We start from the raw sequence: 18,614 nt of genomic DNA, 5'->3' as shown, positions 1-18,614 counted from the left end.
TGGATTTGTTAGTGTCAATTTTGTTCGTGAGTTGAGTTTTATTGTGGAAAATGTTGGAGAACTTTTCAACTATAGCTGGAGGGAATTTATTGGTGTGAATAAAGGAATACTTTAAGTGGTTAATTTATTCATTTATGTAGTTCGTTGAACAGAGTCTTGTGGCTGTGTTTATGAGGTTTTTAAGTGTATTGATTTTTTGTGTGGTGTCATGAGTGGAATTCCAGGGGATGTAGAGACCAGTGTGTGTGTGTTTTTGCAGTGAATTTTTGTTTTAAACTCAGTGTCAGATCTAATAATTCTGAGGTTAAGAAAAGATAACTGTTTATTGTTTTCGTGTTCTATGGTAAATTTGATGTTGGGGTGAATGGAATTTATGTGTTTAAAGAAAGTTAGTGTGTGTTCAAAGTTCAAGTCATTACTGGACAGTTAGTCTTATTTCAATGGTTGGGAAATTACAAAAGTCTATAGAGGTATAATTTTTTTCTACCAACTTGTGTGATACAAATCTTTGTGGTCTAGCATCACAAAAAATTTGTTGGGTCACAATAAGATACTATACCACAAACACTACAGTATCACACACAAAACCTTCAAAATAACTGTTATGAATGCCTTTGTTACAAAGAAATGGATATACAAGCCCTCCCAATATAACAACAAAGACTAAAATACATTTATTACATGCATAAATTATCAAAAAAAAAAAAAAAACTTGATTGTACTGCAGTAACAAACTTCTTATAACTGCATAACTGTGATTATATTGCACATTGAGCAACTAAACTGCACTCATTTGGCTTCTATTCAGTACCATCTTATGTGTTCATTACATTAACTGGCCAAAACTAGGTAATTTTTGAGAGTAACAGTGCAAAATGTATTTGTTACAAGACCTACTTCATGAATTGAAATTAATGATGGGTGATGACAGTTTATCTATGTTTCCTGGTGTATTGTTCATGTGACCTAATCTACTTCGAGTTTTTTCTAATGGCCAGAAATGTGCATTCAGCTCTGTGCCTTAAAACTGCAACAAACATGAGTTATTCTCACAGATAAATACTGCTACAAACTTTCCACATCACATACACTATCTCAGCAACTGTGAAGCAATCACTTTATGACAAACAATGCTTTGAACAGTAAATTTAGAAAAAAAAAACATTCTAGCACTTCCAAATAGTTCTCTTTTTCATCAGAAGTAAAATGGATGAAGGTTAATAGAGCTGGGCAATTTAATTGATATAAACAATGACTTACATCAATTAGCTTCTCTGACCTACCTTTCACTACATCATTAGTCCCTACATGCACAATAAAGACTGCATCATTGCTAGCCCCTTTTATTATATTGCTCTATCAGTTTTTTCCTCCAACTGTGCCCCTGGGTGGCATAATCTAATTTTTTCTCTCTATTTACCCCACAGACTATCCTATCCACATATCTTGTCAGAGAATCACATATAATTATAACCTCCTTAAGTTTATCATCCACATTATTCTCTCAACCTTTTGTTTTCTTTCTCTCCAATAATTCCTCTTCTGCACAAGCCAAGAGCTGAGATCTGTTGCTCAATAGAATAGGCTCATTACAATTTTCCAGAAACTAATAACTGTATTCTTTAATGTTGCAAGCTAGTGCAGACCAATCTAGAGGGGGAGGGGGTTTGGGGCATCCAGATCTCTCTACATTTTTTTTGTTTTTAAAATTAACTACTTCATTATTTAAATATTGGATAAGCAGGCATGGATCAAGGAGAGAAGGTCTAGGAGGGTGAAACCATACACTTCATTTTTTTTCAGAAATTAAGAAAAACAGCCAAATGTCCTTGTACATCCCTATGAAATCAAAAACAAACATTAAACATCAGTATTTTTATTTGACTGGTGTATTAATTACCATAAAAGTTTTTTTTAGGTTTTCTGAAATCAATGCAGCTGTATTCTACAGCAATCCAGTTAGAAACTGATCCAGTAACCGATTACTTCTAAGCTAATACAACAACATGAAAGTCAATCAAATGTTGCAATAGTAAATTTTTGTGCCTTGGCTTTTCCAGACACTAATAATGTATATAAACTATAAGTAGTATGACTGTACAAATGACAATTTTTTTAAATATTTTGAAAACCAATCCTGTTAACCAATGCTATAATGTCCATACTAAGTATGATTATAAATAATTATAACTATTTAATTCTAATTAAACATTCTGAAATGTTTGTTGTTAACCATGTTTTTTTATATAATTATATTACTAGAAATAGATATTTAAGCAATGCAAGCATTTAATTTGTCAGTAACTCAAAACAAGTTTCACTATCACCTAAAGAAAATAAATCTGTAACTCCATCATCAAACAGTTGGTCCACTGTATAATACCAAATAATAAATCTGTGCAATGCCACCTTATTATTCATATACGTAAATTAATTTAGGTTACTAAATGGTGAGTTAAAAAGGACTTCAACACTCCATAAATATTATAAGTCTGAAAACTGTACAGTTTTTTTCTAACAGGTGACTGATAAGTGAATAAATCTTATACTGTTTCTAATGTCAAACAGTGCAGTTGGAATGGATGTATGATACATTCTGAAAAACTCTAAGTATTCCATGTACAAGGCTTAAGATTAAAAAAGTAACATTAATTTCGTCCCTAAAGTCCGAAGACAGGGTTTACACTGGCTTTTCATACATTTTCATCAATTGATAAAATTGTCTCAGATACAAATTTTGAATTCAATTTTATATTAGTTCTAATTACATTTCAACAATTTGAACTGAAAAATAGTTTAGAATCGATATTTTTTCATTTTCCAACATTTATTTAGTATAAGTCATTAGGAAAAATAAGAAAGTTCATATTTTCACTTCTGCTTAGCTGCAATAAGTTTTGCTAGGAAACAAAACAGCACACTTGTGAACTTTTTTAATTTTTTGCCAAATCCTAAAATATTATTCTTGTTAAGAACATATCACCCCCTTTGAAACTATATTATAAATTCCTTGATTTAAAAACTTACTATGGTATCACATCAAATGGTTTGACCATTTGAAAACAGCTGTAAAGAGAGTTAGACTATCACATAATAATATATGTATTGGTTTAAGAGTTTTATATAGTTTCTGTAAATATTCCTTTCAGTTCCTTTTGCTTGTGAGTTGTAAAAGTATTTGTATGTTAAATCATATCTGTTTCAAAGCTACAAAACTTTTATTCAATGAGAACACATAACTTGAGATAAGTTAAGCTTATAAAGTTTAGAGATGGGGTTGTATAGGTAACAAAAAAAACTTTATTACAAGTTTAACACAGCAACAAAAATACAATGTTTGAAAAAGATTTTGTCATCATCAGGTACAAGTAGTTTTCCTAGATAACAGCCAGGCCTTCTTAAGTGTTCATTTTTCAACTGGAAAATGTTGAAAAAAAATCTCCTATAAGTATGATTTATACAGTTCTTGAAAATATAACTACTGAAAAACCTTGTGGCAAAATCTAGCACTCAGGCTACAATCTGTCATATTTTTCCTCCTTGATAAAGATGACTACTGATTTCACATGTGTTCTTTACCAGATTATATTGTACATAGAATAAAAAGACAAAATGCAAACAAATTGTAAAAAAAGGTTTTCACTTTTGCTGCCTTTTTTCTGTGATAATATTTCAGCTGCTGACTTTGATTACCATCCATTCTAAAATTACAAATACAAAACCCATCACCAAAATGCATACCACCTCTGTATATTAGCAAAGACGGGTGTAGAAATTAATGTGATCTCCTTTACATTTCTACAGTAAATCTAGCTATAGCAGGCTAATAAGAATATTTATCTTGTATTAAACTACTTCCACACATCATAAACGTAAGCTTTTATTATAATGTGGCATTATCCTAAGAAGTACAATGCATATGTAAAACGTTGAATTAAAATAGTGATCTCCTCTACTCATTCTATGTACTCCTTTACATGCATCTCACAATTGCACAAGTGCAATTTGTTCTGAGGTGCAATCCACTGTAAAATATCAACAGAATTAGCTATGTACATTCACAGCCTCAACTGGACAGATGAAGTTCCATAACTCATCCTCACCATTAGGAGGTTGAGGATCAAAAAAGATAAAACAAATATATTGTAACATAAACATAGTGGCTAGAGCATGTGGACATGTACTCATCAACCCCAAGTGCAAGTAAACAGTGTCATATGTCAAGCCACTGTAATTACGAAGAGGAAGTTGGCTTTCAGCTGAAACCAGACAAACTCCCAAAACCACCATAAGAGCAAGAAGTACAACAAACTGAACAGGGTCACAGCATTGCCCTAATTCAACCATACAAACAGGGTACTATCTGTGACCAATATTACAAGCAGAAATCATAAATCACTCAACTGTGAATACAGGGAAGAGACATCCTGCATATGGAACTACAAGGAGGACATGGAATGTTTGCTCAACACACAGAAACAGTATACATATGTCCTGTGCCAGTATTACAAGGCAGAATAATTCCCCCAAACTCAACCATATATGAGTGTATAATCATGAGTACATATCATAAATTAAATTTCTAAACCCACTCAGGAGGAAATCTCCATGATCCACCACCCTAGCCACTGGAAAGTGGTAAAGGCTTGAAGAAAATGGGGGGAAGTAAACATGGTGGGGAGTCCAGAAGAACATCACACTGAAAAAAGTGCAATGGGTGTCTGCAATTTCCTATTTTGAAAAGCAGACCAATTCCAACTTCTTACATCAAACAGTCAGCAGGGATGGGCAGAAATCTCCTTCTGATTTACTCTCCCAGCATTACAATGCAATCAGTAAGTACTGCAGGTTTGAAGCAAAGCATACCTGACCAGGCAACACCCAAAGAGTGGGATCTCATTATCAGTGGTCAAAACAAGGGTTACTGAAAATTCAAACATAAATGAAAGGAAGTAATAAGGCAAACAAATGTGTATCGAATTACCATGAGAGAGAAACGATATTCATCAGAGGAAGATACAGCTAGACTGTGCAGATAATGAGTGACAAAGGAATTAGGAGTAGTCAACATTATGGCCTGTGAAATTGTAATGTAGTGACATCTGGATGAACAATGTCTCACCGAGGTTGACAGAGTAGACACCAAGACATAGGTAAGGGTAGGGGAGGTTGTACAAGTAATGGTCAGAGCAGAGGAAACCATTACTTGTAAGTCATTAGGCTTATGTATGTAGCTTAAGTATGAAAAATCAGTTCTAACCTAATATTTTAGTACCTTCAGTGAATAGTCTGTCATTCTAACCTGGCCAGATTACAAAACTTGTTCACTAATACTCCCAGTATAAATTTTCTGATCTTGCAAAATATAGGACATCAAAGGGCCTTTCATCCAATCAAAGATAACTTGACTTCCAACCTCCTCAAAAAATTTAAAACTTATCACTAAATATAGCCCTTATGTTTCAAATATTTATAAACTCTTATTTTCTTAAGCTTATGTAAAATTACAGTCTCTTACAATTTAGATGGCAATTTGATCCATAGAGTTACCAGTGAGAGGGATAGACATGAGGGAAGTTGTTGGTCATATGAGCTAACAGCTATATTTGGTGCACAATGAGGAGTAGGAGTAAGGCTGTCTGCAGTTTATACCTATCTTATACATGTACACTATTTAGAATACACGTGTGTACTGGTAGTTTCCAATTCTGCCAATGAAGCAAATAAAAACCAAATTACAGAACAACTATAAATAGTATCTTAGAGTTTTATAAATACTCTGTGCCAGATTCAAACATCTTCAATAAATGCATGCAGCTCTTGATGGCAGTGATTTTAAAAGCCTAAAGGAGAGACATGTTCAGTTAGGTGGAAAAGTCTAACCAGAGCCACTGAAAGCATTTTTCAGAACTGGCCCCATTTAGTGTTAGAACTAGATGTAAATGTAACAGAAAACAATGCTGAGACAAATTATGCAGTTCACATCAATGTCATCACAACAATGCTCTTAGATGTACTACCAATCACAGACAGGCTGAGTAAGCTATTTCAGCAAGAGCAGTCTAGCAATCATCAAGCCCCAAGTCTTCATAATAACTAGTGCAACTAAGAAATAATGTGGGCCTGCAGAACAAGAATTTATCATGCACTCCAAAACTGTTTTTAAACCTTGAGCAAAGTTCTCCCAAGAAAAATCTTGATTGCAACAACAATCAGTAAAGTCTTTGATATGCAACACTTATTTCACCCCTGCTATTGACAACAACTATGTGAATGATCCAATCAATGTCATCACTGACCAAATCAGACAGCCAATGGAAGAAGATCCAGTAGCCTGCAGGAAATGTCTCCACACAACTTTTCCACTCTTCAAATCAACAATGCATGATCATGGCAACACTGGATACTTCAAAGTCTGTCAACATATAATCCTCAGCGACAAGGAAGTTTGAGATTTTTGCACATAGTTCTTAACATTCCCAATAAGTGTGCCAGGTGAGAGAAGATTCAGTATGTAGAATCTAAGTAAAACAACAGTCACAGCTAAGTGATTCCATAGTCAACTGGATAGTGCTTATCAACATATAGGGAAAAAGAGCTCAACTATATAGTTGGGAATGACTTTGTAAAACACTGCTTTAGATTTCAGCAAAGGAAAAAAAACAAGCAATGTCCCACATAATTATTTAGACTCATCAATCTTGTAAATAGTTTGCACAGTGAAAAAATATATTTCACATGTTTTTTTTTAACACCTGCCACATGAACCAGCCTGACATCTTGATATGGATAAAAAACATTCATCATTCCAGAAAGGTATGGGTTGTTTTGATTATACAAAAAGAAGACGTTTGGCACTATTTTTGAGATTTAGGTCACTAGACCCATGGCCTGACCTGAGGCCCAGCATGGAGAAGGTAACTTTTAAATGCAAAGTAAAACAATGTAGTAATGAAACATGCTTGAAATGTTCTAGATGTGGTTGTGAATGTGATGGTTTAAGTGTAGCGATTAAGCTAAACCATGGGTCCAGGTTGAATGAGGGAAGAACTTATTTGAAGATATCCCAATCTATTTGACATACTAGCTGAATAGAAGATTTGTCAATTGATTACTGCAATGACAGTGAAACAAACAAAACAGGGCACAACAGTATCATTATCTTCCAAAAAAAGAGATTGGAATCATATATAAGAAATCAATAGTTCCAATATTTGGTGAAACTAAATGGCACATTAAAGCCCAAAGATGCAGAGTTGAAGTTGAAGCAGATGCATGATCCATTAAAAAATTATTTCCCTAGCAATTCTCAAATTTAAAATGCCATTTATGAAATGAAAAGTAAATATAAGAAGGATGGTATAATACCCATTATGGTACCACCATTGTATAATCCATATAGGTGTCATCATGTCATATTTTCATTAATATTTACTTATGTTTTCTGTTGTTTTTTTTTTTGTTTGTTTTAGAAGTTGTGCCAAGCTTCATTCATTGATATCTATCAGAATAACCTTAAATCATCAGTTTGTGAAATGACCCCCCCCTCTTGAACATCATTGGCTCAGTGCTAAAAGACGTTGGGCTGGCTCACATGGCAGGTGTTAAAGTAACCTATTAAAATAATACATCTAGTTATTGCTTTTTTTTGCATGATGCATTTTTTATAAAACTGTGCATAAGCATACAAAATTTCATAAAGAACAATGCAACCCCCCCACACCCACACACCTTCTCACTGTCCTCTCCACCAACTCAGTATCTGTCCTAATGTAAGGGGACTAAAACTGCACACAATAATCCAAAGCTATAATTTTCTTACTATGGACATCTATTTTGAAGAGGTATTTACCTCCGCTCACATAAATAGCTACTCTCATTCAGTGCTCTCATCTATATGCAAAATATTTTTTTGCATGTCACAAGCTTTGAGCTCCCATGTACCCTAAGATTAATGTGGTTCAACTGCATCTCGCATGCAACAACCCTCCACCAATAGGAGTGCAACATACCCTCCTGATGCATGTGACTCCCTTTGATCGATTCTACCATACTATCACTTTGACTTTTAGCAGAAAATGGAAGCACTGGTTTTCAGTGGAGATGAAGAGTGGGAAGACTGAGCAGAGATATGTACCTATTGAAAATACATTTTAAGTACAGGAAAATTATAACTTCCAATATGGTACATTACCTCCTCTCATATGTATGGATAGAATCCCACATTGAATAGGTGGAGGGACCAGTGCAAGTGAAAGAAAGAAGAATCCTTCAAATGTGTCCAAAGGACACCTTAAAAGATTAGGTCCTCATAGTAGAGGGTAATATGTGGGAGACCGCACCACTTTTCTACCAGATATTCCCTTTGTTCAATGCAGAAAGAGATGTCACAGACATGAGCGGAAATTTGGAGAAGCATATCCAAAAGATACAGAAGATAGGGATCCAAGCCACACGATATTGGAATCTCAAGCCCATAAATGATATCAATGTGGGTGAGAGTAAAAGGATGTACCTATAGGTGTAGAGTGGCTAGGGTGTGGTGGACCCTACATTAAACTGCATCAAAAACCCAGTTGCCAGGAACCGACAACGATGCCAGGGGTAGGAAAAAGGATCATACTGTTGGCAAGTCAACTACAATCCAAAACCCACCCACCAGGAACCAACTTCCATGTGGGAGTAGGATGAGGAATCCCAATCAAAGGGATGAACCACAATTTTGACTGCTCACTTCAAAGCTACATCCCCTTGGATAAACCCTGTACAGAGATGGAGCATGAGATTGAAGGATATCTTGTCACCTACACCAGTAGAGCACCATCACCCTACCCTCATATGAATGGTTTTATCATTATTTATATCATATATCATTATCACATTCAGGAGAATACCTCCATGGTCCACCACCCCAGTGACTTGGAACTGGAAAGTGGTAAAGTCTCCCAAACATCACTGGAAGAAAAAAAGGGAAGAAAATGCGGAGAGTCCAAAGGACCATCAACACCAGAAACAGTGCAATGGGAAACCATGAAAAACCTATTTTGAAAATCAGGCCACTCCTAATTTATTCAGTCTAAGGAATAGCAGGAATGAGCAACTATCCCTTTCTGTTTTACCCCTGAAGTCGATGGGTTAGTACGGTCCAGAATGGGCACATGAATGAAGCAAATATATCGTGAGGAAAATCTATGAGCAATCTTGTGGAACACCCCATCTCAACAGTGTGCATTTAGTAACTATGGAAATTATAATTAAGTCATTATGGCCTTACAGTGCAGATTTGATTAGTTCAAGTATACCTGAACAGGAACCACTCACCACATAGTGGGATCCATAACGAAAAAAGGTACATTCCCCCTGAAAAATAAGAGGTGTATATAAATATATAAATGGTAACTTACCCAGTCACAGTCTCACCAAAGAGTAAGAGACAGGGACAAGTGGAAGACGGTACCCCAACAAGGAAGAAACAGCTATCCGAAGCAGATAATGGGATATAAATGTATAAGGCATAGTCCCAGTGTTTGACAGAAGAAGTGCCTCCAACATACGACAAGAGTGAGATGCATGTAAAAGGGAAGATGCCCAATCAGAGTGAATGCACCAGGAACTGATTATAGGGAAGAGGGAGATAAGGAAGAAAAGGCCAATTGAATCAAAAGCCAAATCCAATGGGTAAAGGGAGGAAGGAAGAAGTCATAAAGAAAAGACTGTTGCCAGGGAATGAAACAGGAGTAAAAGGAACCAATGGAAGGAAGCCTTGAAAGCAATGAAGCAACTCAGAGTAGGTATGGGACATAGAAGGCAAACCGCATATGAAAGGGATTAAACATGGTAGATGGAAGGAAATGAAGATGAAGAATAAGAAGAACGTGCCTCATGAGCAGCCAAAGTGTAGGGTAGGAAAAATGAATCCAGAACAAAGAAACAGATTAAGCTGAAGCAGCTGAGAAAATGAGATCTATGTTGGCCAGAAAGGAGCAATCAGAAAGGCCTGACACAGAGTGGCAAGGATGAACGAAGTCCCCCGGGGAAGATAACGATTGTGATGAGAAAATAAAGGTATAAACAAGTCACAATCCTGTTTGAATGCATCGCCAGCCAAGGCAAGTGGATGAGGAACTGGAGACAAAGACATACATATCTGAAACAAGCTTGAAGGACAAGGTCCAAAACTAGTACCCAACCCCATGGCATACTCAGTCCTGGAGAAAAGGCCCACCATAGTGTGATAAAAGACAATATAAGAAAAAAGGGAAAGAACGAAGAAGTGATTGAGGTGGGGCAGATCGATCACAGAACTCCAAACTGCATCGAGAATAGAAGACTAAAGGAGGAATTCTTAGATGTAGAACATGTAAATGATGGGAAGGTGCCAGATATGGAATGTGAATAAAGAATGCAATGGCCAAAGAGACAAACGAACAACAACAACAAAAAAATTGATTATAGTAATACATATATCTAACATGATGCTAAAATCACAGAAGTAACATCCCTCAAAAAAATGGACCAGTGGAGGAAGAGCCATCCATAAGTCCCAATTAGAAGTGGAAGAGAAACAAACTTGGTACAAGACAGTGTACCATCTCAGAAGAACCCAAAAGCAAAAAAAGCCACGCGAGTAGGGAAAGAGCCAAAGATGGCAATCGCCCCCATTTGGAGTTAAGGATGAGGAAGGTATTCCAAGAAAGGAGATGTATGACAGTTAATATCAGTAGGAGAGGCGATAAGGGAAGCTGAAGACTGGAAAATTTTTCTAGGAAGAAAGGGATAAAATTAACAGATTCTACCCCCATACAGATAAGAGATTTCAAGTGCTGAGAAGAAAGAAAACAAAAAAAAATACTGCCTGATGGTAATGAACCAAAGCCCATGGAGGGCAAGGCATGCCAGCATCATCTCATAAAAGAGAGACAAAAAGACCTAGCATGAACTAAGATGTCTGGAAAAGGAGGGAAAAAAACAACAACTGTGAAATGTATATAAAAAGGGCTGAGGTAGGCCTACCAGACTCTGCAGCAGAGGCCTTGGAAGTCCAATTCATATCCAGGTGGGGAAAAATTGTCAAAATAGATGTCATCCCAAATGAGTTCAGCAGTTTGAGAAGGAAGGCGAGCAATAGTGGGAGAAGATCGGGCAGACCCTGGACCAGGGTCCTCAAAAATGAAATTACTTGCAAGAAGTTTGAAATATAATTAATTACAAAAATGAAAAAGTCATTATATTAAAAAGTTAAGTAAGTGTATATTGACAATAAAAAACTTAGTAGATAGTATTTGTTGAAAAAACAATATATTTAACCTAATTTACGATTTACTAGAAAAATGAATGACAGGTGAGCCTAAAATTACAAAGACACATGTTAAGCCTAAACTAACGTTATAGTACAAAAAGATATCACTAAATATTAATTTAAAAACCCTAACCTTACAAGAAGTAGTTACAAATCTAACTAAATATATGTTATTGAAACCAAATAACTACAAATGATAATATATTAATATCAAAATATTCAAAAAGCCAGAACAGTCTCACTGCTTATTTGTCCAAAGTCAACAGACCCAAATGTGTGGGCCACCAAACTCGAGGCCCAACAAAGGTCAATTCATGTAATGAGGGAAGCACTATACAAAAATGTAATTTTGTATTACAATGATTCAAACTAAATGTAATTCTTCACATCTATAAAACAAAAATAAAAGTTCAAACTAATTTAAACTAAGAGCACAAAACATCTGTTGAGCAAATTATTTTATTTGTTTGAGCAATGGAGTGAATGGGATGGAAATATGAATACAAATATTATAGAGCAATAATCATAACCCAGAGAAGTCTGAAATCACAATGTTTTTTTTTTTAATTATTTATTTCATTATTATACATGTAATTTGCAGACATTATGAGACAGCTTCCACACATATTCAAAGCCAGTAAATTTTACATTATTCATTTGATTGTGAAGTAAATACATATTTAATTGGGAAATGCAAGACTTCACAGTCTATTGTTAGAATACCATGACTTAAACTGACAAGTATACAGCTTGGTCTGCTGATTCCTATTAGGCATATTTTTCTTTGGTGAAACAGTACCATGTCTAAATTGTTTTATCTGCTGAAAAAAGAAACTTTTTGTAGCAATCTTTTTTTTTCTCTCAGAATACTGATTATATGCAAAATATTATAAGACAACAAATAAAATAAAGCTAACTTACCTTTAAACGAGGAGTTTTCTTGATAAAATCACAAAGAAAAGTTAGATCATATAAAAATCCTAGCCGGGATCCACTAGTGCAGAATACTTCTGATGATTCTTCCATGTTATCAGACAAAAGATGGTTGAAAAGCTTATTCAGCGTATGTATGACTGTGACAGTCAATGACAGCTTGCTTTGTCCATTCAATACTTTATCACCTATATGAGGGAGACATATAAATATATATACACACACACACACAAACATTTATTGCAATGATCCCCACATTACAGCTATAAAACTAAGGCTTTTTGTAACAGTTACATACTTAAAGACACTGTTAGCCAGTATAAGGGTACAAACATAGTAAGATGTGCATGGATTTTGAACAAGCATTTTAGATTATAATGCATATCAAATGAATATATATAACAATTATTCAGTTGTTTACCAAAGTAATTCTTTTATAATACTAGTAAACCTTTTATTTGGTGGTTTTGGAATAAATGTTAATTAAAATGTGATTGTTCTTACTGATTAGTTTTATTAAGAGTTGTCATGGCAACTTTTTATATTTAGAGTACTGGAAGCTGTCACCTTATGGGGGTTTAAAGAGAGCAATAGACGATTTCATAGAAAAGCAAATAAAGACCAAATTTAAATTTATACTTTTGTCACTGATGTGATGCTCAGGAAAAGCCTTGAAGAACCAACCATATCTTCTCATGTACAGTTTTTACAAAATCTGCTCACTTAACAACATAATAAACTAAGCTACATACCCCTTTACAGCTAAATGATATATTTCCAAGAAAGTCTTTCTACATGTTGCCTCTCACTAGACTATATTTTGTGCATATTCAAATCATGATATATAAACATTCATGTTAATAATTCATAACTGATAAAAACTATAAACAAACATACACAGTACAATTTCAAGTATATTGTATATCAATAATAATTACCATTTTGTCTCAAAAATTCCGCTAACTGTCGAACACCATCTTCTTTTTCTTTGGTAATTAAAGGTTCATTCATAATTGTATATTCACAAGGAGCACTTCATGACCTGTTATGTTAATTAAACATAATTATAAGCTATTTAAAACCCATTTCCTTTATGAAAAAAAGGAAGATATGAAAATGTTAAGAGACAACTGCATCAATGATCCTGACTCAAAGTTATAAAAATTTTGTGAAGCTACTTAAATAACACAACATAAATAATAGCATGGTCCTCTACCGACTAGCCGAATACAACAAAAAAGTAAAAAGTTACATAGGTAATATGGAATGGATTGTAGTAAGAATGCAACTAGGACTACAATTTCATAACTTCCACAAAGTGTGCCACAAAAGCAGACATATTAAACAAAGTCTATAAGCAGGCATATGTACCACCAAAGAGCAGAAGAATGTATAGATAAAGGGCCTAATATTAGTTTAGTTCAATAACATTTTTCCTCTTGTATTGGTGATGGCATAGAAAAATTTTCCTGTTTATAGTAGAGTATAGTAAATCTTGATTATTAAGATCATTTGTTCATTTCCAAAACATTCCACCTCCTGGCTAACACTCTTCCACCCAATGAGCCTACAGATACCAAGTATCTTAAGAGTACTGTGTATTTTGTATATTTGCTACAGTTCCATGACACTTCTGTGCAGCTAATAGTTTGGAAACCCCTGATCTAGATAGCACTGTAAGTTAACAGATTATTTTCCTTAAAACTTCAACCTGCAGTGTTCCATTGAACTTAAGCATGAGCAAAAAAGATAGCATTTATATAAACCATTCTTTATTACTTTATATATTCTGTGATATGGAAACTCATGTAATCAAACTTATTCAGTACATCATAAATATTTACTGGACTAGTTTAATAAATTACTTTGTAACTGCAGATTGTTATGTATGTATTTCTTCATACTATAGCAATACAAATGCTTTTTTTTTTCAACAATCTTCCAAAAAGTTTTTTATATTTAAGTAAAAATTTCACTAAACATTAATCTGAATTTAAAAAACAAAACACATCAGGAACAAAAAATTAATATCATGCCCTTATTGATTTTAAACACAGTCAACAGAATAGTGATTAATATTTATTCTAATAGTAATGTCATTGATGTGCAAAACAGACAAGTCATGATGACAAAAAAAAATGGCAAAAAGACAATTTTATCATAAATTTAGGCTACAAGCAAAATTTCTTTAATTCATATGCAAAGCCCAAGTGTAGCAAAAAAATATACAAAAAGTTACTCCAAGCATACCTCTAGTATCAGAAAAAGAAATTAGAAGGACCTTGCGAGATAAAGAAACACAGGAATATGATAATTTTATATCTTGTACTATACTATAGTGAACTGATGTCACAACTACCACTCACATTAAATCATAGTTTAATAAAGCTGGGCAATTAGTGGAATTTACTAATCAATTAATCATTGGGTTCAATAATTGATTAAACTCAACATATTAGTTATCCTCACAAGTTCAGCACAGTTGGAATAATTAAAAATATTAATAATCACTAATTTTGATTAGTTGATTATTTTCATTAGTCATGACATGAATCAATTAAGCTGAACAACCTTAAATAAATGTAACATAATAATATCAATATTTTGATTACTTTGATAATTGGAATAATCATATTCAATAATATTTAGACATAGTTTTGATTTTTTTACTATTTTTGTGAAATTAATTGATTTTGTCATAACTCTGATTAATCGATACATTCTATGTAATGCTAATTGCAGTAATTGATGCTCATAGCCAACCAATTTATCAAGTTAACCACCCTGCACTACAGCTTAACCAATTTTAGACTTCTTATCCTAATCTTTATTCTAGATAGGTTATTCTTTCCAATTAATAATGTATTGAAAATGTTAAAGGGACCATTAAGTTTCAATAACTGCACTGTAAACAGGAGTGATGCTAGCAATGACCCAAACCATATCATCCCAAAACTTAAGTCTACTAGTACTACTATCTATATTCAGGAAGCATTTACTTTAGCCTATAATTTTTAAGTCTAACCAAATGTTTTTTACATTTATCTTTCTTTTTTTTTCACTTGCCCATCTTTTCTCTCAATCTCTCTCTGCATTTTTTCCTTTTAACTGATAAAATTAAAAGCAAATCTAGAGCTAGTATTAATGATATTATATATTTATTAATTCATATATAATACTAACAGTAATACTCACTTAAACTTAAAAACAAAATATAGTGGGACAAACTATTTAACAAGTAAAAATTAAAAAAACAACAACAACAATGGAATAGCCATCAGTAACTAAAAGTAAAACTTTTAGTATTACTACCAGGTTTTTGTTTTTCCTTTTTTTGGCACTAATACTAATAGTTATACTATAACTTATAGTAAGTGCTTTGTAATTTGTAAACAAACTTTTACATCATAAGTTAATTAATTTACGTACGTAAATAGAGCTGGATATAAAACTTTGAGAAAACTGCACATTCCTCAAGTTCAAGTGTCAAACCTAACTGACTGCTCATTTATCTACGAAATAACTATATATATAAAAAGAACCTTACAAGTTATAGTGAAAAAAATTTACAATCAGTTTCGGGTCAGAGTCACTATTCTTGTACGAAACATCTCGGAAATTTCCAAAATAAACAAGTCAATGTATGATTAAGTATATTTCAACAAAGCAACAATCGCACAGACCTAATCTTAACGTGTTAATTACAGAAAAAGAATTAAAATACAAATGAAAACAGCCTCAAACTCAAAGTTAAGAACTAACAAACCATCGTAACACATTCTGTGGACAAAACACTCCTACCAGCAATGCCCTCTTCATATACTGATCACCAGATTTGTCATTTCTGCATTAAGTGAAACCAAATAATAATTTTCGATTTACCAAAGTCACTTAAATTCAAATAAAACATGTTGGAACAAAGTTATATTCAAATAACGTAAATGATTTTGAAAATATTGAAATCAAAAGCTTTAAAGAATATTGTAGAAATAAGATACAAATATATTATTGTTACCTTAATCGGTTTGTACATATATATATATACATAAAGTGTTAAGTACGTAGTGTCAAAATTGTTTTTAATATGCGAGTTATGTGACAAACACAACCGACTAAAATTCGCAGTAGAAGGGAATGTATCAGAGCTTATTTTAACATTGTTTGGAACCACCAAAAATATATTACTTTTGAGAAGAGTTTGTAACATCTGTCTCTGACGCAAATATTCATACTCTTAGATTTTAAACTTTGTTCAGGTCAGGGATTTATAATTGCTGTGGTATTTTCAAATGAAACTAATTCCCCTACAAGTATTAGAGAGGTCGCTAATAACAACTGATTCAACCAGTAAATATGTGGAGTACTGTATTTAGTAACTTGACTGATTTTTCAGTCTACGTGTAGTAAAAAGACTTTACAGTAATGATGTAATTAACAAAATCTTCATTTCTATAATAAAACAAAGAGAAACTACAATGTGCATACTAAGCTTTGTTTAGTTCCACAGTTTCATTCTATTTGGATTGATCTCTGTAAACTAAAACAGAATGATCTCAACATAGTGTCTCTAGTTGATGATCTCCAAGTATAAGTGAATCAAGAAAGCATAATTCATTTCTACATTTAAAATTATTTTCTTAGTCCAGTCGACAGAGCTATCTCATTACTCTTTTTCTTTCACAGATGTCATCAATCCGGCCAGCAATTGATATTACAGTTACTGATCTCTTCACAATGGGTGCTATATGCTGTTGTAATATCCCCTTGGAAGAACAAAGAGACAAGGCAATTAGAACAAGTCAATCTTAATGGCTTTCTGGACCATTTGGTAGTGCTAAAACTGCATTGAAATTAAATAAAGAAAAAAATATTTCTTATAAAACTCAAAATAGATGGAAAACATAATATATGTTTGCATATCACATTTCTAGGACAGGGATATCCTTTGTACATAATTACATTGGAAAAAAAAGAATATGGATCAACTTGGGGTTACGGGACTATCGAGAAAGAGACCTGAAAAAATCATACCCGACTATAGTAAGTAAAATTTAGGATTTTGTAACAGGTGAGAACCTATAAACACAAAAGGCGGTGATAAAAACAGTTGCATCATATTTAAGATTATCTCTGTCAGAAAATAAGGCCAACAAGGTATTTGTTTGTGATACTTGAATCATCTTGCACTTTCAACATAAACAACATCTCATCCATATATTGCACAAGAACCTGCAGACAACAAAGGTTTTCACCAGCACCACAGTTATTTGTGAGTGAAACCACTGAGAGTGTGTCCCAGTGTTTAAAGGAATGACAAATGAAGAAATGAACCAGTTTTTGAAATGTTTGGAGTGGCTGAACTCAAGATTCCAATGCCTGATGGTCCAGACCTTTATGCTCTAGAACATCTGAACAAGGAGGAACAAGAGGACTGGGATACCATCATTTATGCTCTGTGTCACTGATTCGACTTTATAGCAAATCAGACAATTCTCTGGGCTGAGTTTAAGACTTGGAAGGGTAGGGGAACCAAAAGTCTAACCACTTACATGGATGGTCTGTACTGACTGAATGATAAGGGCTATCTTACAATAGCAGTAGCAGATCATGAGGACATTCTCATGGAGATATAAATTGAGGGACTTCCCAAGAAAGCTATGAGGCAACAACGGAGTGTGAGGGATAACCTCACCTTGACAGAATCAGTTTTTATTATGAACCAGTATAAAGAAGTAACTTTGGACTAGTAGTTAAATAAGAAAAAGCTTGCAGCAACAGCTGTTGTGGCTACATCTCCACGCAGACTGACCTACTCAGTTACCTCCATCAAGATGAGCTACAATCATGCCAAGGGTTAACCAGGCACCTACACATCCTGTCACTGTAATGCAACCACACTGATTCCAGTGAATGGTCAAGACTATTCAGTTTCACTCGTGAGGGTGTATCCCACAGTCAATGCTGATGATGCAATTGCCTGAACATCATCCAGGTTAGGAGAAGCAAAGTATTTGCTTCATTTGTCGACAGCTTGAAGACTGGCAGAGGAACTGACCATACTTTTCCAAGCAACAAAGAAGGTACAGCTATAGGTTCAAGCTGATGGCTCAGCAGGTACCAGTCAACCAAAAGCATACATATGTTGCTAATCAGCACAACAGTCAAAGATATGAGTAACATCTGATGGTTCAGAGTCAGGACAACTAACAACAAACGATGAACACTATGGAAAAAGTTACAGAAGCACAGTAAACTGTTTGCACTGATGGATATAGTGGTCAGCTCGGATCTTTCGACACTGAACAGATCCTAGTTAAGATACAAGTGTGAACGCTGAGTTCCTGGTTGACATCTCATAATAATCAAGCCTTTCAAATATGAC

At 34.0% G+C, this 18,614-nt stretch overlaps 1 protein-coding gene across 3 annotated transcripts in view; it reads right to left on the bottom strand.

The window, feature by feature from the left end:
• LOC106461712 (serine/threonine-protein kinase 11-interacting protein-like) overlaps positions 1 to 16,031 on the bottom strand; it is a 111,716-nt gene extending 95,685 nt beyond the window's left edge. Inside the window, exons 1-3 of one of the 3 annotated variants that reach the window (XM_022388742.1) lie at positions 15,803 to 16,031; positions 13,171 to 13,274; positions 12,221 to 12,420 (exon numbers count right to left, since the gene is read on the bottom strand). In XM_022388742.1, the coding sequence (XP_022244450.1) occupies positions 12,221 to 12,420; positions 13,171 to 13,243 (273 nt within the window). In that variant the 5' untranslated portion in view covers positions 13,244 to 13,274; positions 15,803 to 16,031. Of the gene's footprint in view, positions 1 to 12,220; positions 12,421 to 13,170; positions 13,275 to 15,661; positions 15,743 to 15,779 lie in introns of those variants that run through there. The other 2 variants (XM_013921561.2, XM_022388741.1) reach the window with 2 other exon arrangements.
• Between the last annotated feature and the right edge of the window lie 2,583 nt (positions 16,032 to 18,614).

Source organism: Limulus polyphemus, unplaced genomic scaffold, assembly GCF_000517525.1.
Source record: "Limulus polyphemus unplaced genomic scaffold, Limulus_polyphemus-2.1.2 Scaffold1016, whole genome shotgun sequence".
NCBI lineage: Eukaryota > Metazoa > Arthropoda > Merostomata > Xiphosura > Limulidae > Limulus > Limulus polyphemus.
Note: the sequence above shows the minus strand (reverse complement) of the source record. Positions and strands in the feature narration are given on the sequence as shown.